The sequence below is a fragment of the Alosa alosa genome, chromosome 10 (genome assembly GCF_017589495.1).
Source record: "Alosa alosa isolate M-15738 ecotype Scorff River chromosome 10, AALO_Geno_1.1, whole genome shotgun sequence".
Classification (NCBI taxonomy): Eukaryota; Metazoa; Chordata; class Actinopteri; order Clupeiformes; family Clupeidae; genus Alosa; species Alosa alosa.
The window spans coordinates 8,577,833-8,591,298 of record NC_063198.1 but is presented as its reverse complement, the minus strand read 5'-3'; the positions used below and the strand labels follow the sequence as shown (position 1 = coordinate 8,591,298).

At 40.8% G+C, this 13,466-nt stretch overlaps 1 protein-coding gene across 1 annotated transcript in view; it reads right to left on the bottom strand.

Annotated features, from left to right (window-relative positions):
- Positions 1–11,738, bottom strand: part of camk1a (calcium/calmodulin-dependent protein kinase Ia) — a 38,634-nt gene extending 26,896 nt beyond the window's left edge. Inside the window, exons 1-2 of the mRNA XM_048255365.1 lie at positions 11,416–11,738; positions 8,803–8,905 (exon numbers count right to left, since the gene is read on the bottom strand). Coding sequence (XP_048111322.1) covers positions 8,803–8,888 — 86 coding nt within the window. The 5' untranslated portion in view covers positions 8,889–8,905; positions 11,416–11,738. The remainder of the gene's footprint in view (positions 1–8,802; positions 8,906–11,415) is intronic.
- Positions 11,739–13,466: the final 1,728 nt, after the last annotated feature.

Here is a 13,466-nt window from a genome sequence, read left to right as displayed (position 1 = left end):
ACTAGAAGCACTATGAAGCATTACTCATTAAGATACTAGAAGCACTATGAAGCATTACTCATTAAGATACTAGAAGCACTATGAAGCATTACTCATTAAGATACTAGAAGCACTATGAAGCATTACTCATTAAGATACTAGAAGCACTATGAAGCATTACTCATTAAGATACTAGAAGCACTATGAAGCATTACTCATTAAGATACTAGAAGCACTATGAAGCATTACTCATTAAGATACTAGAAGCACTATGAAGCATTACTCATTAAGATACTAGAAGCACTATGAAGCATTACTCATTAAGATACTAGAAGCACTATGAAGCATTACTCATTAAGATACTAGAAGCACTATGAAGCATTACTCATTAAGATACTAGAAGCACTATGAAGCATTACTCATTAAGATACTAGAAGCACTATGAAGCATTACTCATTAAGATACTAGAAGCACTATGAAGCATTACTCATTAAGATACTAGAAGCACTATGAGCGTTACTCAGTAAGATACTAGAAGCACTATGAAGCATTACTCATTAAGATACTAGAAGCACTATGAAGCATTACTCATTAAGATACTAGAAGCACTATGAAGCATTACTCATTAAGATACTAGAAGCACTATGAAGCATTACTCATTAAGATACTAGAAGCACTATGAAGCATTACTCATTAAGATACTAGACACACACACAAACACCACCACACACCACACACACACACAGACACCAAATACACACACACACAAACACCACACACCACTACCCTACCAGCACACACACACACACACACACACACACACACTCACGCACACACACACACACACACACACACAAACACCACACACACACACACCGCACACAAACACACACACACACACACACACACACACACCACACACATACACACACATACACACACACCTCACACACACAAGCCATCCATCAGTCACTTTCAAAGGGACAAGTACTGGGATGCAGTGCAGCAAGCGGAGCGGCAGCACGCCATCACTCTCCCCCTGATTAAAACAGTAATTCTAATCCGGAAAACTCCTTCTCGCCACGGAGTGCCGTCTGTGGTGGAGAGATCGAGGCCACTTTGATGTATATGTTGTAGGGGCGGCCAGTGATGAAGGTGGCCAATTTAGCATTTGCCCCTTTGCTATACAGTGATGATGTCCAGTGTCCTTGGGATTCCGTCTGGCCTTAAGAGACTTATATGGAGAAGGGCTTAACTGAAACTGCAGCTGGGTTTATCCCAGTTTTGATTCAACACATATAATTACATTCTCTATTTCTGGACTTGCTAGAGGGCTAAATCAAATGTGCACCTGTCATTGATGTTTAAATTAAAATGCACACATACAGCCTGAGAAGTATAAGCACACACTGTCTCCCCCTCTCTCTCGCTCAGTCAGCTGTTGAATGTTAATCAATCTGCTGCTTTTCACACTAGAAGCGTTATGAAGCGTTACTCAGTAAGATACTAGAAGCACTATGAAGCATTGCCACCACCTGCACCACCTGCCATGCAGTGAGAGGCAGTGCTAGTGGGGGAATAAAAGAGCACCCCCTGCAGCACTGCTGCATCATTTCTGCTGCCTAGCTGGTGAGGCGAGGCCCTCGCAAATGCAAAGGTCAATGACTTGATTCAGTGGAAATCCAGGCCTTGATTAATCTGTCCAGTTACTATGCAGTCTCATATTTCACATCTGTTAAAAGCTCCTTCTGTAAATGCATACTTAACCTGCACATAAGCCTCACACAAATTACACGGTACATGTATTTACACATATTTGCATTTATGTTAATGAATTGGTCTGCAACTTAATTCTGGGCTTAAGAAATTTCAGCAGCCTTTGAAATAATATCTCTGAATATTCATGAAGAAAAGAAAGGAATGCGCTGCAATCATTATTACAGTAATTCCCCCTGTATTTGCAACATTGTGTATAAACCACAAGACAGTGTTTTAAGCAAATAAAAAAATAAAACCATGTATTAACCGCAACAGTGTCCAATGACCCAATGAATCAGAATCAGATTGTGATTTAATCATAAAGAAGAATGAAGAAACTAAATATATTCCCATGTATAGATGTATATTAACTTCAAAGCTAGAAAAAAATGCGCAAATCAATGTATAAACCTTGGTTAATAGTCAATAAATTACAGTATCTTCTTCCAATCGTCATTATCTTCTTCTGTTTTTGGCCAAGTGCACCAGTAAATGCCTTGCATGTTTAGTCTGAGGGGTTTGACACACTGTTCAGTAAAAGGCCCTAAATAAAGGGGTTTTATTTAGGCTAAGTGGTTGACACTGCAGGGCTTTGTTACTCTATTAGGTCATAGTAAACACAGATGCATTGTGTTTGTAAAACACCAAATGACTCACTTTGAGTAAGCACAACAACAGTAAATAAACCATCAGACTAAATGTTTGTCTGTAAATTAATTGAGGAGTTTATAAGGCTCTGAACCAATATCAATTATGATTCTTCAAACAGTGCCTGCATAGCGTGCCTGTTCAGTAAAACAGGATTCAGTCACAGAGGAAGAGGAAGAATTCTGGAGTGCAATGACTCTCTGTCTCTCTCTCTCTCTCTCTCTCTCTCTTTCTCTCTCTCTCTCTCTCTCTCTCTCTCTCTCTCTCTCTCTCTCTCTCTTCACTCTCCGTCCCTCTATATCTAAATCCATGAGGATAACAATTAGACACACATCTCCCAAATCTCCTGACAGACTCTGTTGGGAAAGTAAAACAGAAGGGAGGCCAAGGCATCACATCCAGCAGGGAGGCCCCTAAAATATAACCTTTCATAGTCGCCATAGTGACAGTGCCACACATTTTCCATCTCTGTGCATGTAGCTGTGGTAACCAGCAGCCTTTCATCACCCTATCTGAAGCAATATCTTAAAAAGTGAAAACACCGCCTTTACAGTTATGTGTCCAATCACTCTCTGATGGCTACTCTGATCTACTCTTCTGCACTTAAGCTCCGTGGCTGAAAAATATCCCAGATAAAAGGTCTTCTAGGTCTCCTAAATGTTTACAATAAAACCACATGTCAAGAGACATGCTTCCAGTTATGTTCCACAAACATACTGTCCTTGTACTTGCACTACCTCTGATAATAAAATATGGTAATAATAATAATAATAATAATAATAATAATAATATTATTATTATTATTATTATTATTATAATAATAATAATAATAATAAACAGCATTACAAAAATGATGGAATACATGCATTCACACTCACAAGTGACATTCATATCCTAGCGCAATAGCTTACATTTTATAACATCTGCAGTGGAGCTGAACAAATATCATGTGCCAAGCTGTGCCTACTGGAGGTGTTAGCCCATTACAGTAGCATACCATATATACACAGGAGAGATGTTAAATTCCTAGTGCTATAGGTAGGGGATTTCACACAGTGGCCAATCAACAACCAAGCCTATTATATATGTAACTGTCATAAACAAAATCACTAACAAAGCAACCTTTATGGACAAAAAACTTCAGCAACAGAAAAGCCTTGGGGAGCATTTCACTGGAGTTATCAATGGCTTTCATTTCCATACCCCACAAGGCTCTATTTTTAGATTTACTCATAAACGTTCCATTAACATCAATGATAGGCATGGACCAAAAACAATTCCAAGTCATTCCAAATGCCACATTAATTGTATTAGTCCACAGTGGTCTGTTATGTTTGTATGACCAGACTCATTCATACGCTCGTGATCTCACTGTGCTGCCAAGCAAACTGCATATCTAGACTGCTGCTGCATTGCTAATAACAAAAGTGTGCAAAGAAGCATAGTAAGCTGACCAGCCATCTCTGAAAAAAAAAAAAAAAAACACTCCACTCTTTACTTCAAATCTAAAACTAAACTATCTATATGGCTTTTCCTTCTCACCAGTTACAGTCTCAATAGCAGGTACCAGGACGGAGGACTCCAAACATAATCCCAACACACACACACACACCTCTGTTCACCTGAGCTCCAGGCTTTAGGCCTGAACCTCCTTCCCCTGAGGGCACCTCCACTGTCCTGTACAGACGTCTCTCTAAACAGATGAAGTAATTGTGTGAGATTAGCTGGGTTGGGGGGGGGGGGAAATGCAATCTTTTGAAAAAGAATAAATCAATTGACTCAACTCACTGAATTCACGGCTAAACCAATTCCGTAATCTCCTTTGGGAAAGTAAGGAGCTTTTCGTCAACACATGCAGCCGGATTAAGCCTTCAGGATGCCTGGGCTTGGGATGCTGCGAGGCCAGCATGATGCGCGTGATTAAAGAGAAAATGTGCAGGTATCCCTCGGCACTTTATGTAATGTTAGATATCTGATGTAGAAATAAAAATACTTATGGTTCATTTTTACCCACAAAGTACAATTTCTGTTGAAATTAGTTGGCATAAGATTACAATATGATGCTAATGAGCCTGAGCAATGTGGTAGATTACATGATTGCCTTTAAACATGAAAACCAACAACTACCTTGTCCATGGCTGCACACAGACTAACAGAAGAATGCAGAATAAAACAATGCCACATGCCTACGTTTGTCCCTCCTGCCCCATTCAAGGTTGAGTGTGATTTATTTCTGTAGTGGACTTCATCCCCTTCCAAGTCCAAGGCCAAGTCCAAGTCTCTCTCTCTCTCCCGGAGCTTTTGCTGAGGGAGCAGATGCTGAAGCATAAACAGTGTGTGTGTGTGTGTGTGTGTGTGTGTGTGTTGTACTAAAATTGACAGTTGCTGTGGGGCAGACCTGCTGTGGCGTGATCTTGACATTTTGTCTGGTTGGTACAACACTGTAACACTGTAAACTCGGGAGAGTGTGAATGAACTGAGTCGGAAATAAATCCTGGGCCGTGGTGGACGGATGGTGATAGGTTGCAGCTGGGCACAACACACACACACACACACACACACACACACACGTGCACTTGCACACACACACACACACACACACACACACACACACACACTCTGTGTGTTTTTCTCTCTTTTTTCAACTGGAAATATTTTTTCTGTAAACAAACAAGAAGCACCTGCATAAACAAACATGACGTTTTACTAATGTGGCAATAGATAACTTCCAGACGTATCAAAATTGTAACACGTGTAACACATACGGCACATGTCCAATCACTCTCTGATGACTGGGGTGGATTAAACACCAAAGTCTACTAGTCTGAAGCTTGATGGCTGAAAAGTATCCCACACAAAAGTTTTTTTCCCCTCTCAGGACTCTCTCAGATGTGTTTTGGAGTGATAAGCCACACGTGAAGATGAAGTCTGGACAAGTGCTTGATGTTCCACCACTGTACGTATTTACACTGTCTCTGATAATACAATATAGGTCTCTGAACCCCACTGGAAGTACTAGCATTGGATTCATATTGATTTAAATACAAAATAGCAAATACTACCCTAAGATGTCAATACTGAAACATGTTAAAATTGAATATAAATAAAATTGAATCAGGGGCATTGAGAAAACAACAAACAAAAAGCAACAATTATACAACTACCTTAAAAAAGTAAAAATAGATATGTGTATGCATACAAAACAACAACAAGCATCAAAGGTGTGCCTTGGTGTGCAGAGACATGGCTCCACTACAAGGCACTGAAGCTACTGCAAGGCTGTCCATGTGAACTCAGCCTTGGCCAAATCCAGTTTATTCTCTCATAATGCCTGGGTGAGCAGCTACGCAACACGAGCCCTGGAAGGAGGCGGTTATTGTAGCCTCTTAATGACCACAGAATGGCAGGATTGGCAGGGGTCAGTCACAAGTGCCTCATACCAGTGAGGATCCGCATCCCCAGAGCTATAGCCCCAGGCAGCGACTTTGCAATGCCCCCAAAGCCCTGTCACATAGCACGGACAGGATTGTATCTGATATAACATGCAGTGCATCTGTGAATATATTATCACGCGAAAGGCAAAGACAAATGCAACATGAATAGCACCAGAGGAGGTGCACATGCACTCACACAGACACAAACACACACACACACACACACACACACACACGCACACACACACAGACACACATGCACACACACTCACAGACACACACATGCACACACACGGACACAAACTCACAGACACACACTCACGGACACAGACACACACACATTCTCTGTGTCAGAGAGTGAATGTGACATAAAACATGCACACACCCCTCCCACACGTTAAACAGTATAAATATAACTCCAGGACTCCAGGGGGATAGGGATGGGTATGGGGGGCACAGCTCTTAGGAGGGGAGGCAGTGGCTTCTTCAACAGTGAACATCACAACGCAGGCTTCATTGATCAAAACTGCCACATACGCGTCGTTCCTGGCACTAAGGGGAGAATTGGGAAGTGCCTTAAGATGGTGAGATGTTATAAAACATTCCACAGAGGTAAAAATAGAAGCTTGCCAGCTAAAGTCGTCATACACAAACAGACACACACAGAGAAAGACAAATAGAAAGAGATAAAATCATTTGGATTCCCTGAGTAGGTATTCACTTTAAATTATTTGTAACAGCCTCTGATTGTACAGACAGTGGACAACTGGCTTTCAGGTTTGGACAGTTTTAGATCTCTGTCAATTTTACTTTCTCACCTCATTTCTGTTGTGCCTGTAGCTGAGCAATAACGACTACATTATACATAATATGCAATACAATTACACGGATTATATGTTGCATAATATTACCTTAGCAATCAAGCTATCAAAAGAAAGTGACACTTAAAGTCTAAGCCTTTTAGCAAAGAGACTCTCTTCCTTTTTCAACAGCCAACCACTATTCTTTTCAACCCCAGCCAAACCTGGCACTTTGTCAAGACACTTGAGGGCTTTTCATCTAACTTTAAAAAAATGTCTGTGGCTTAAACTTCTACAAAGGCAGTGGAAATCTACTTCAGCCTCTTCACAAGCCAAGATGATTAGCCACCATCTCCTTCATTATCTTCACAATGAACCGATGGGAGTCCTGTGCTAATGAGGTTACGGCTCAAAGCGAAAACTCTTTAACCGTTTTCATTGACGTCATTTATTAACAGTCCCTCACAATGCAGCAGTCACTCTTAGAGGGGCATTATAGCCTTTAACCCTCCTAATATACATATATATACTTGAGCTGAGCAGCAACTAGCTAGCCTTTATGACATAACAAACATTTTTGGGTTGACATTTGATGATTTGATGGCATGATACTGCATTTTCAGTTCCTCTGTCAACAGCCGAGGCTTTTTGTGTTTTTATGATACCTTTGTTGAGTGTATTAATGTTGTTGACATCTAGTACAAAGTCTCAAGTATTAGGCCTACTCTTTAGTTGCCAGTTCAACTGATACATGTAATATGAAGCCTAATGGATGAATTATGAAAAATATCCTACAACAAGAAAAGAAAAAACTGAATAAAGTTTAGATCAGGTGCCTCCTTGAAAACAGAGAAACAACTAAGGGTCATTCCCTGTCGAATCATACAAATATCCAGGAAACTGATTGCATCATCTTAGATTTTGCTCAAAGTTTGTCTACGTACTGTTTTAGGTCCCAAAACGATATCTTAAATATATCTTAAATATCTTTAAAATAATTATTCCTAGCCTGCCCATACTTTGTAGGATGGAAGACACACATATTCTCACTATGACTGGACCATTAAAAGTTTGTACTGCATGTCCATTGATTTTATAAAAGGCCTTGGATATCACAGACCACTGGCTATCGCAGAGTGATATTGGGAGTGATGGGAACTATAACGTGTTTTTTGTACCCACATAACATCAATCAGTATTTTGTCTGCAAATACAATACTTTATTAATGCTGTGTCAATATTTGAGGTATTCACACCATATGAAAACAGAGAAATGAAGGCTAAAACAAGGTTGTTTTTTTTGCATTTGCATTTTTTGGTAATTTTCATAGGACAAAAATGGCATGTGTGGGGTAGCTAGCAGGAATCTAAAAATCTATATGGGAATCGCTCAGTATTTATTCATTTAGATTTCAAAGTCTAAATGTTGCGCCATCTTTCCTTCATAGATAAATACACTTAGTTAATTATATTGTTATACCTCTGCTTTTTCAGTCTTGCTCCTGAGGAATCTAACTTCCTGACAATCTATATCTAAGGTAAAACACTGATACTTTGTCCACACATTGAGCTAGTTACACATAGTTTTTTTTTTTTGTAAAAACAAAAATGTTTCACATGCCTTAGTTTTGGGACTCATTCATGATATAGACGAGGTTAGAACAACATCTGAGACAGTGCAGCAACAACCTTATCTGATTTGACACAGAATGACTCAGAAGTAGGCAAGAGAGCCTAGCCTGACTAATTTCTCGTAGCCTGTCTACTTTCATCACAAGGTCCTGAATTTGAAGACTGGGCTATGGGAACACACAGTAAATATATGGACACACCTTCTTCATAAGTCCCTCTAAAGTGCCAGTACAGAAGTATCACTGAGAAAAAAACATGAATAGTCCTCATGGGCACTCACAGGCTTTTACATTTCATCCTATCACTGCAATATCTAAGGAGCTCCCAAGGAGAGAGACAGAGAGAGAGAGAGAGAGATGCCATATCAGGCAGATATCTGCCACGCGCGCATTGCCTGTCAAAAACGTGATCACAGAATATTAAGGATCACTGGTATCCAGAGTGAATGCTCATGACTGAGATTATGAGATTATTTTTAGAGGAGGGAAGAAGATAGGAGAGTTGCACACACCTACACACCTACACACACACACACACGTACACACACTTACGTTCCCAGCACCTCTTTGAAGTCATAAAATTCCTTGATGTCCGATGTCTTCTTTTTCCATGCATTTTCTTGCTCTCCCAAAGGCATCTTGCTGCTGCTCTTATCTACCACAGGACAATGGCAAAGGTGAAAAGGACATCAGAGCAGCAATATCAATCTTTGATTTCCTCTGGGGAATACAAGGTGCAGGGAACAAAAATCCTGCAGCACTGTTAAGCACGCAGCATAGACAAAATTAAGATGCTATCCAGAACTGCAGTATTTGGCTTTAAACACATCTGTACACAGCAAAGGTTTATCAAGTGAGCATCTATACTGTAGAGTGAAGCTAACGTGCCATACATCAAAATGAAATTAAGTCTAACTTAACTCACTTAACTTTTTTTTCTGACAAGCACTTAAGATGATTAGCACAGGAAAAACAGAAGCGAGCGCACCTCATGAAATGACAAACTAATTCTTGAGGTGAACTTCCGACTATTAAGGTGACATCAAGGAAAAGCACCACACAATGAGGTTGAAAGTTGTAGATATTAACAGTAGAGGGAACAAATGAAAAACTCTTTGAGCAAATAAAATGAGTCATGGTGGATAGTGAGGATTGCTTAACATACACTGTATTGTGTGGCGGAAGTTGGCTGGCAACCATATGTTATCTTTGCATTAACATCACATTCCCTGGCCCTATCCCACTCAAAAACAACACTCAACTTCCCAAACATTCCCAAATATGTAGGCATGTCTGTGGGTGGTGCAGAAACATTGTTTGAGCCATAGCTGTTCCCTGTAAAAAAAGACTCTTTGTGTGTCTACACATTATGGGTAAACTCTCCATTGACACTCTCCCGTGACCTTCAAACACTTTTAAGCGATGCGTCCACAAGTGCCTCCCGCAGTCAGTCGGCTCTGTGCCACCACGGTCATCGAAAAGTAGCCTACGGACTTTGCAGGACGCAGTAAAACACTTTTAGACTCACTCTGTCCACAATCAATTTGGGAGTACAAGTACCAAGGGCATGGCTATATTGGATATATTGTGTATGTGTAAGATGAACACGCAGCATATCCTCTTGGTCCTCTGCAGCAGCAAAGTCTTCACTCAACACCACAACTAAGGACTGCCAGGTTTTCGTATACATCAATCCCCAGATTGAACTATTTTCTGTTACTTTTGCTCTTATTTGCCCACTGGTATTCTGGTATACCCAGACCCAAACTGAGATGCATATAAGAACAGGCGGGTGGAGCCAGGTCTTTCTGTATTTCACTTGGAACATCTGAAACCCACAACGCCTCTCTACTTGACGACTGGTGTGACTGATGTAGCCTATAGATCAAATAAATGCATCAGTTCTAACTCTGTGTGATCATTGTATAGTGATGTGACCTATTATCAAAAGAAAACTACTACTTTTATGTGTAACCATAGAGGGTACGACTAGAGACTTAATGTTGGCCTTCACTGCATGATATGACCTTCTGAACACCATTACATTTGATTAATGTCCCAATTAGTTCAATTCATTAGGGCTGCCAAGTAAATTTAGGCTTTACAGGAGGATATATTTTCTGGTTTCTGGTTATATATTTCTGTTTATGGGAAGAGGAACTACTTGCAATATAAAACATCAAATAAAACTGTGTTGCAGATGCCATTGAACTATTATGTGTCTATTATGTGTATGTATCATTTTTCAATCTTAAGTGTGTGTATAGGACAAATACACAGTATAAAGGTGTGCCTAGGCCCACACACGTGCAACATGCAACATTATGCAGAGTGATTTATTTATCTTCTTTTAACTTATTTTTCATTTCACTTTTGAAACAGTGGGCTTGAACATACAGAGAACATTTTTTCTTCATCCCAGCCTAAAGTGATTCTCTACAAAATGACAGTACATCTGTCTTATGGGCCACTTCTACAAGTCAGGACACAAGAGCCCTGATCGCTCTACTAACGCACTCTACATTTCATTCGTTTGGTCACATAAAACGTGATTTTCAGCACATGCGATGATATAGTTACTCTGAAGTTCTAGTCAGGCAGAACATTCTGGTCTAGAAGGCATGCATTTCACCGCAATAAGGCAACACAATGCGATTGAGCGTAATTCATTTCTCAAGCAAGATTCGCATTAAAGCGCATTATGCGTGCGTGCGTGTGTGTGTGTGTGTGTGACAAGGCAATCCACCCCAGAATAAGAATATCTGAAAATGTTCTGAAAATGCATCTGTATCTGTCCTTGGTACAGTTTTATGAAATAGGCTACATCTCGACACGTTTCGGGGGGGGGGGGGGAACGTGGACAAACATGTATTATGCGTCCACAATCTGCAAGGGTATGGTCAAAGCGCAACCTCAGAAAAACATTTCCAGAAACCTAAGAACATCTATGTGAATGACAGGGTGAATAGGCAAGATTTCAGCGACTTGGAGGCTACCGACCATATAAAATATCGGAATATATTTCAAGTATTGCAGTCTTGATCAAATGACAAATGAGTTGGTTACGCACAGCGTGTTATATTCTGTCCCAGCTTTAACGCAACGTTCAGAATCATTTCATTGTTCTAATGTATACCACTGCACGAGGAAATAAATACTTTTTACCTGTGTTGTTGGGAAAATACCTCCTGTCTTCGTTTATGTTTCCGCAATAATCCACTGCTCACCGGTCCGAACTGATATTCTGTGGCTAGACCTATCCTGACGTCAAGAAGCCACCGGAGGAGGTGGCTCTGTTCTGGTGGGCTTCAGTGCGCCTTCTTACATTCAGAAATGTGATAATTCTGCAATTAAAGCCTACCAAAACAACAAGATATCGTTGCATTTTAACTACACACCTCTTCAAAAACTGTTTCATGCAGTCGTTTGAGGCTAATATTGTGCCAAAGATGGTTTAAGTCTGTAATTGCTGTGACGGTGCTATTCTTTTCTACAAGTAATACTGAGGGCGTCCTGATGCATTCCTTCTAATGCATAGATAGCAACCTATAGAACAAAAAAAAACATATAACTGTGGCCTATGAGACTGGGATCAACTATCCCAGAGGTAGCCCATTGATAGGCTATTCCATGGATTTTCTGCATTGTCCAGTGACTGTCCATCCAAACAAGATCTGTCAATTTAATACAAAGTGACAGTTAACTATTTTCTTTTATAAGCTACCTAATAGGCACAGCAATAATCACCATTTTGGCAATTACATGTTTTATATACATTTGCCAGCGAGTAAATAATATGGCATTTTTAACAGTGGATGAAAATACAAGATCAGTTGGGTAGCAAGTGGAAATGGGTAAGAGAAGGAGAGGAAGGACAGGAAGGAGAGGAAGAGGAAGATAGGTGGAAGAGGAAGAATTGTGTGAAGAGTCTGACATGCTCCATAATGATCGGCTCTATGCCTGAAATGACCCACATCTTTACCCATGTCTGTACGCAGTTACACTGCATTAGTGCCGAGGACAAAGGCCTCCTCCTTGCAGTGTTTACAAGGTTTCTCAATAACATGCTTCAGGTAACCAAAAACCTCAGAAACCTGGGAATGGTTTTGTCCTTTAGAGATTTCCATGTTCTTCCTATGTCACACTTGATTTTTCTGTGCCAGGGAGGAAAGATCAAAACCTCAGCCTCAAGAAGCCACTGATGTACTGGAAAGACCAAATATGCACAAATAAACCAGGATAGGATCACAACATAAACTGGCATTAGTGATGATTCTTGGTATTATCTGCTGCTAGATCGTATAGATAGTGAGTATAGATAGATAGATAGATAGATAGATAGATAGATAGATAGATAGATAGTGTAGGCTACAGCAGACAAAGTGATATAATAGTAGGGGCGGAGAGAGACAGGCGCATGCTGAAAAGTCAATTTCTCCCCTCCCCTTTTGTGTGGTTTTGAAAAGTTGGATGGCCCAGGGGACAAAGGACCTCCTCAACCTGTCTTGACCATGACAGTTACAGACGTCTGCCACTGAACATTCTCCTATTGAATGTGCTGTGTAGTGGGGGTGGTGGTCATTGTGAATGATTGACAGCCTCCTACTCATGGCCCGTTTCTCTGCAGTTGTTGTGAGTGACTCCAGCTCAATGCCAACAACAGAGCCAGTTTTCCTTACCAGCCTGTTCAGTCGCCCAGCGTCCCTCTTCTTCTGAATCCCCAGCACACCACAGCATAAAAGAGGACACTAGCAAGGACTGACTGGTCAAACATGCAGAGGAGCTTACTGCAGACAACGAATGGCCACAGCCTCCTCAGGAAGTAAAGCCGACTCTGCCCTTTCCGACACAGCGCATCTGTGTTGACCAGTCCAGTCCAGCGCACGACCAGTCCAGTTTATTGTCCATATGTATCCCCAGTCTTAAAGGCCTATGTGCTGACCACTTCCACATTGACCCCTTCAATGGAGACCGGCAGCATAGGCCTATGTGGCTTAGATCTCCTGAAATCCACCACCATCTCCTGAAGTGGAAGAATTTGAAAGATAGCCCATAGCCTATAATTTATCACAGCGCACTGCACGGAATGAGGCAAGAATATAGAAAATCCCTGGAGATTAAGTCGACTGTAAAGCCGCTGTTTTAACCAAACCAGAGCCTTCATAACTGGATTTCAAACATCAAAGTGGTGATACAGTCAACCACAGGGGGGCGGT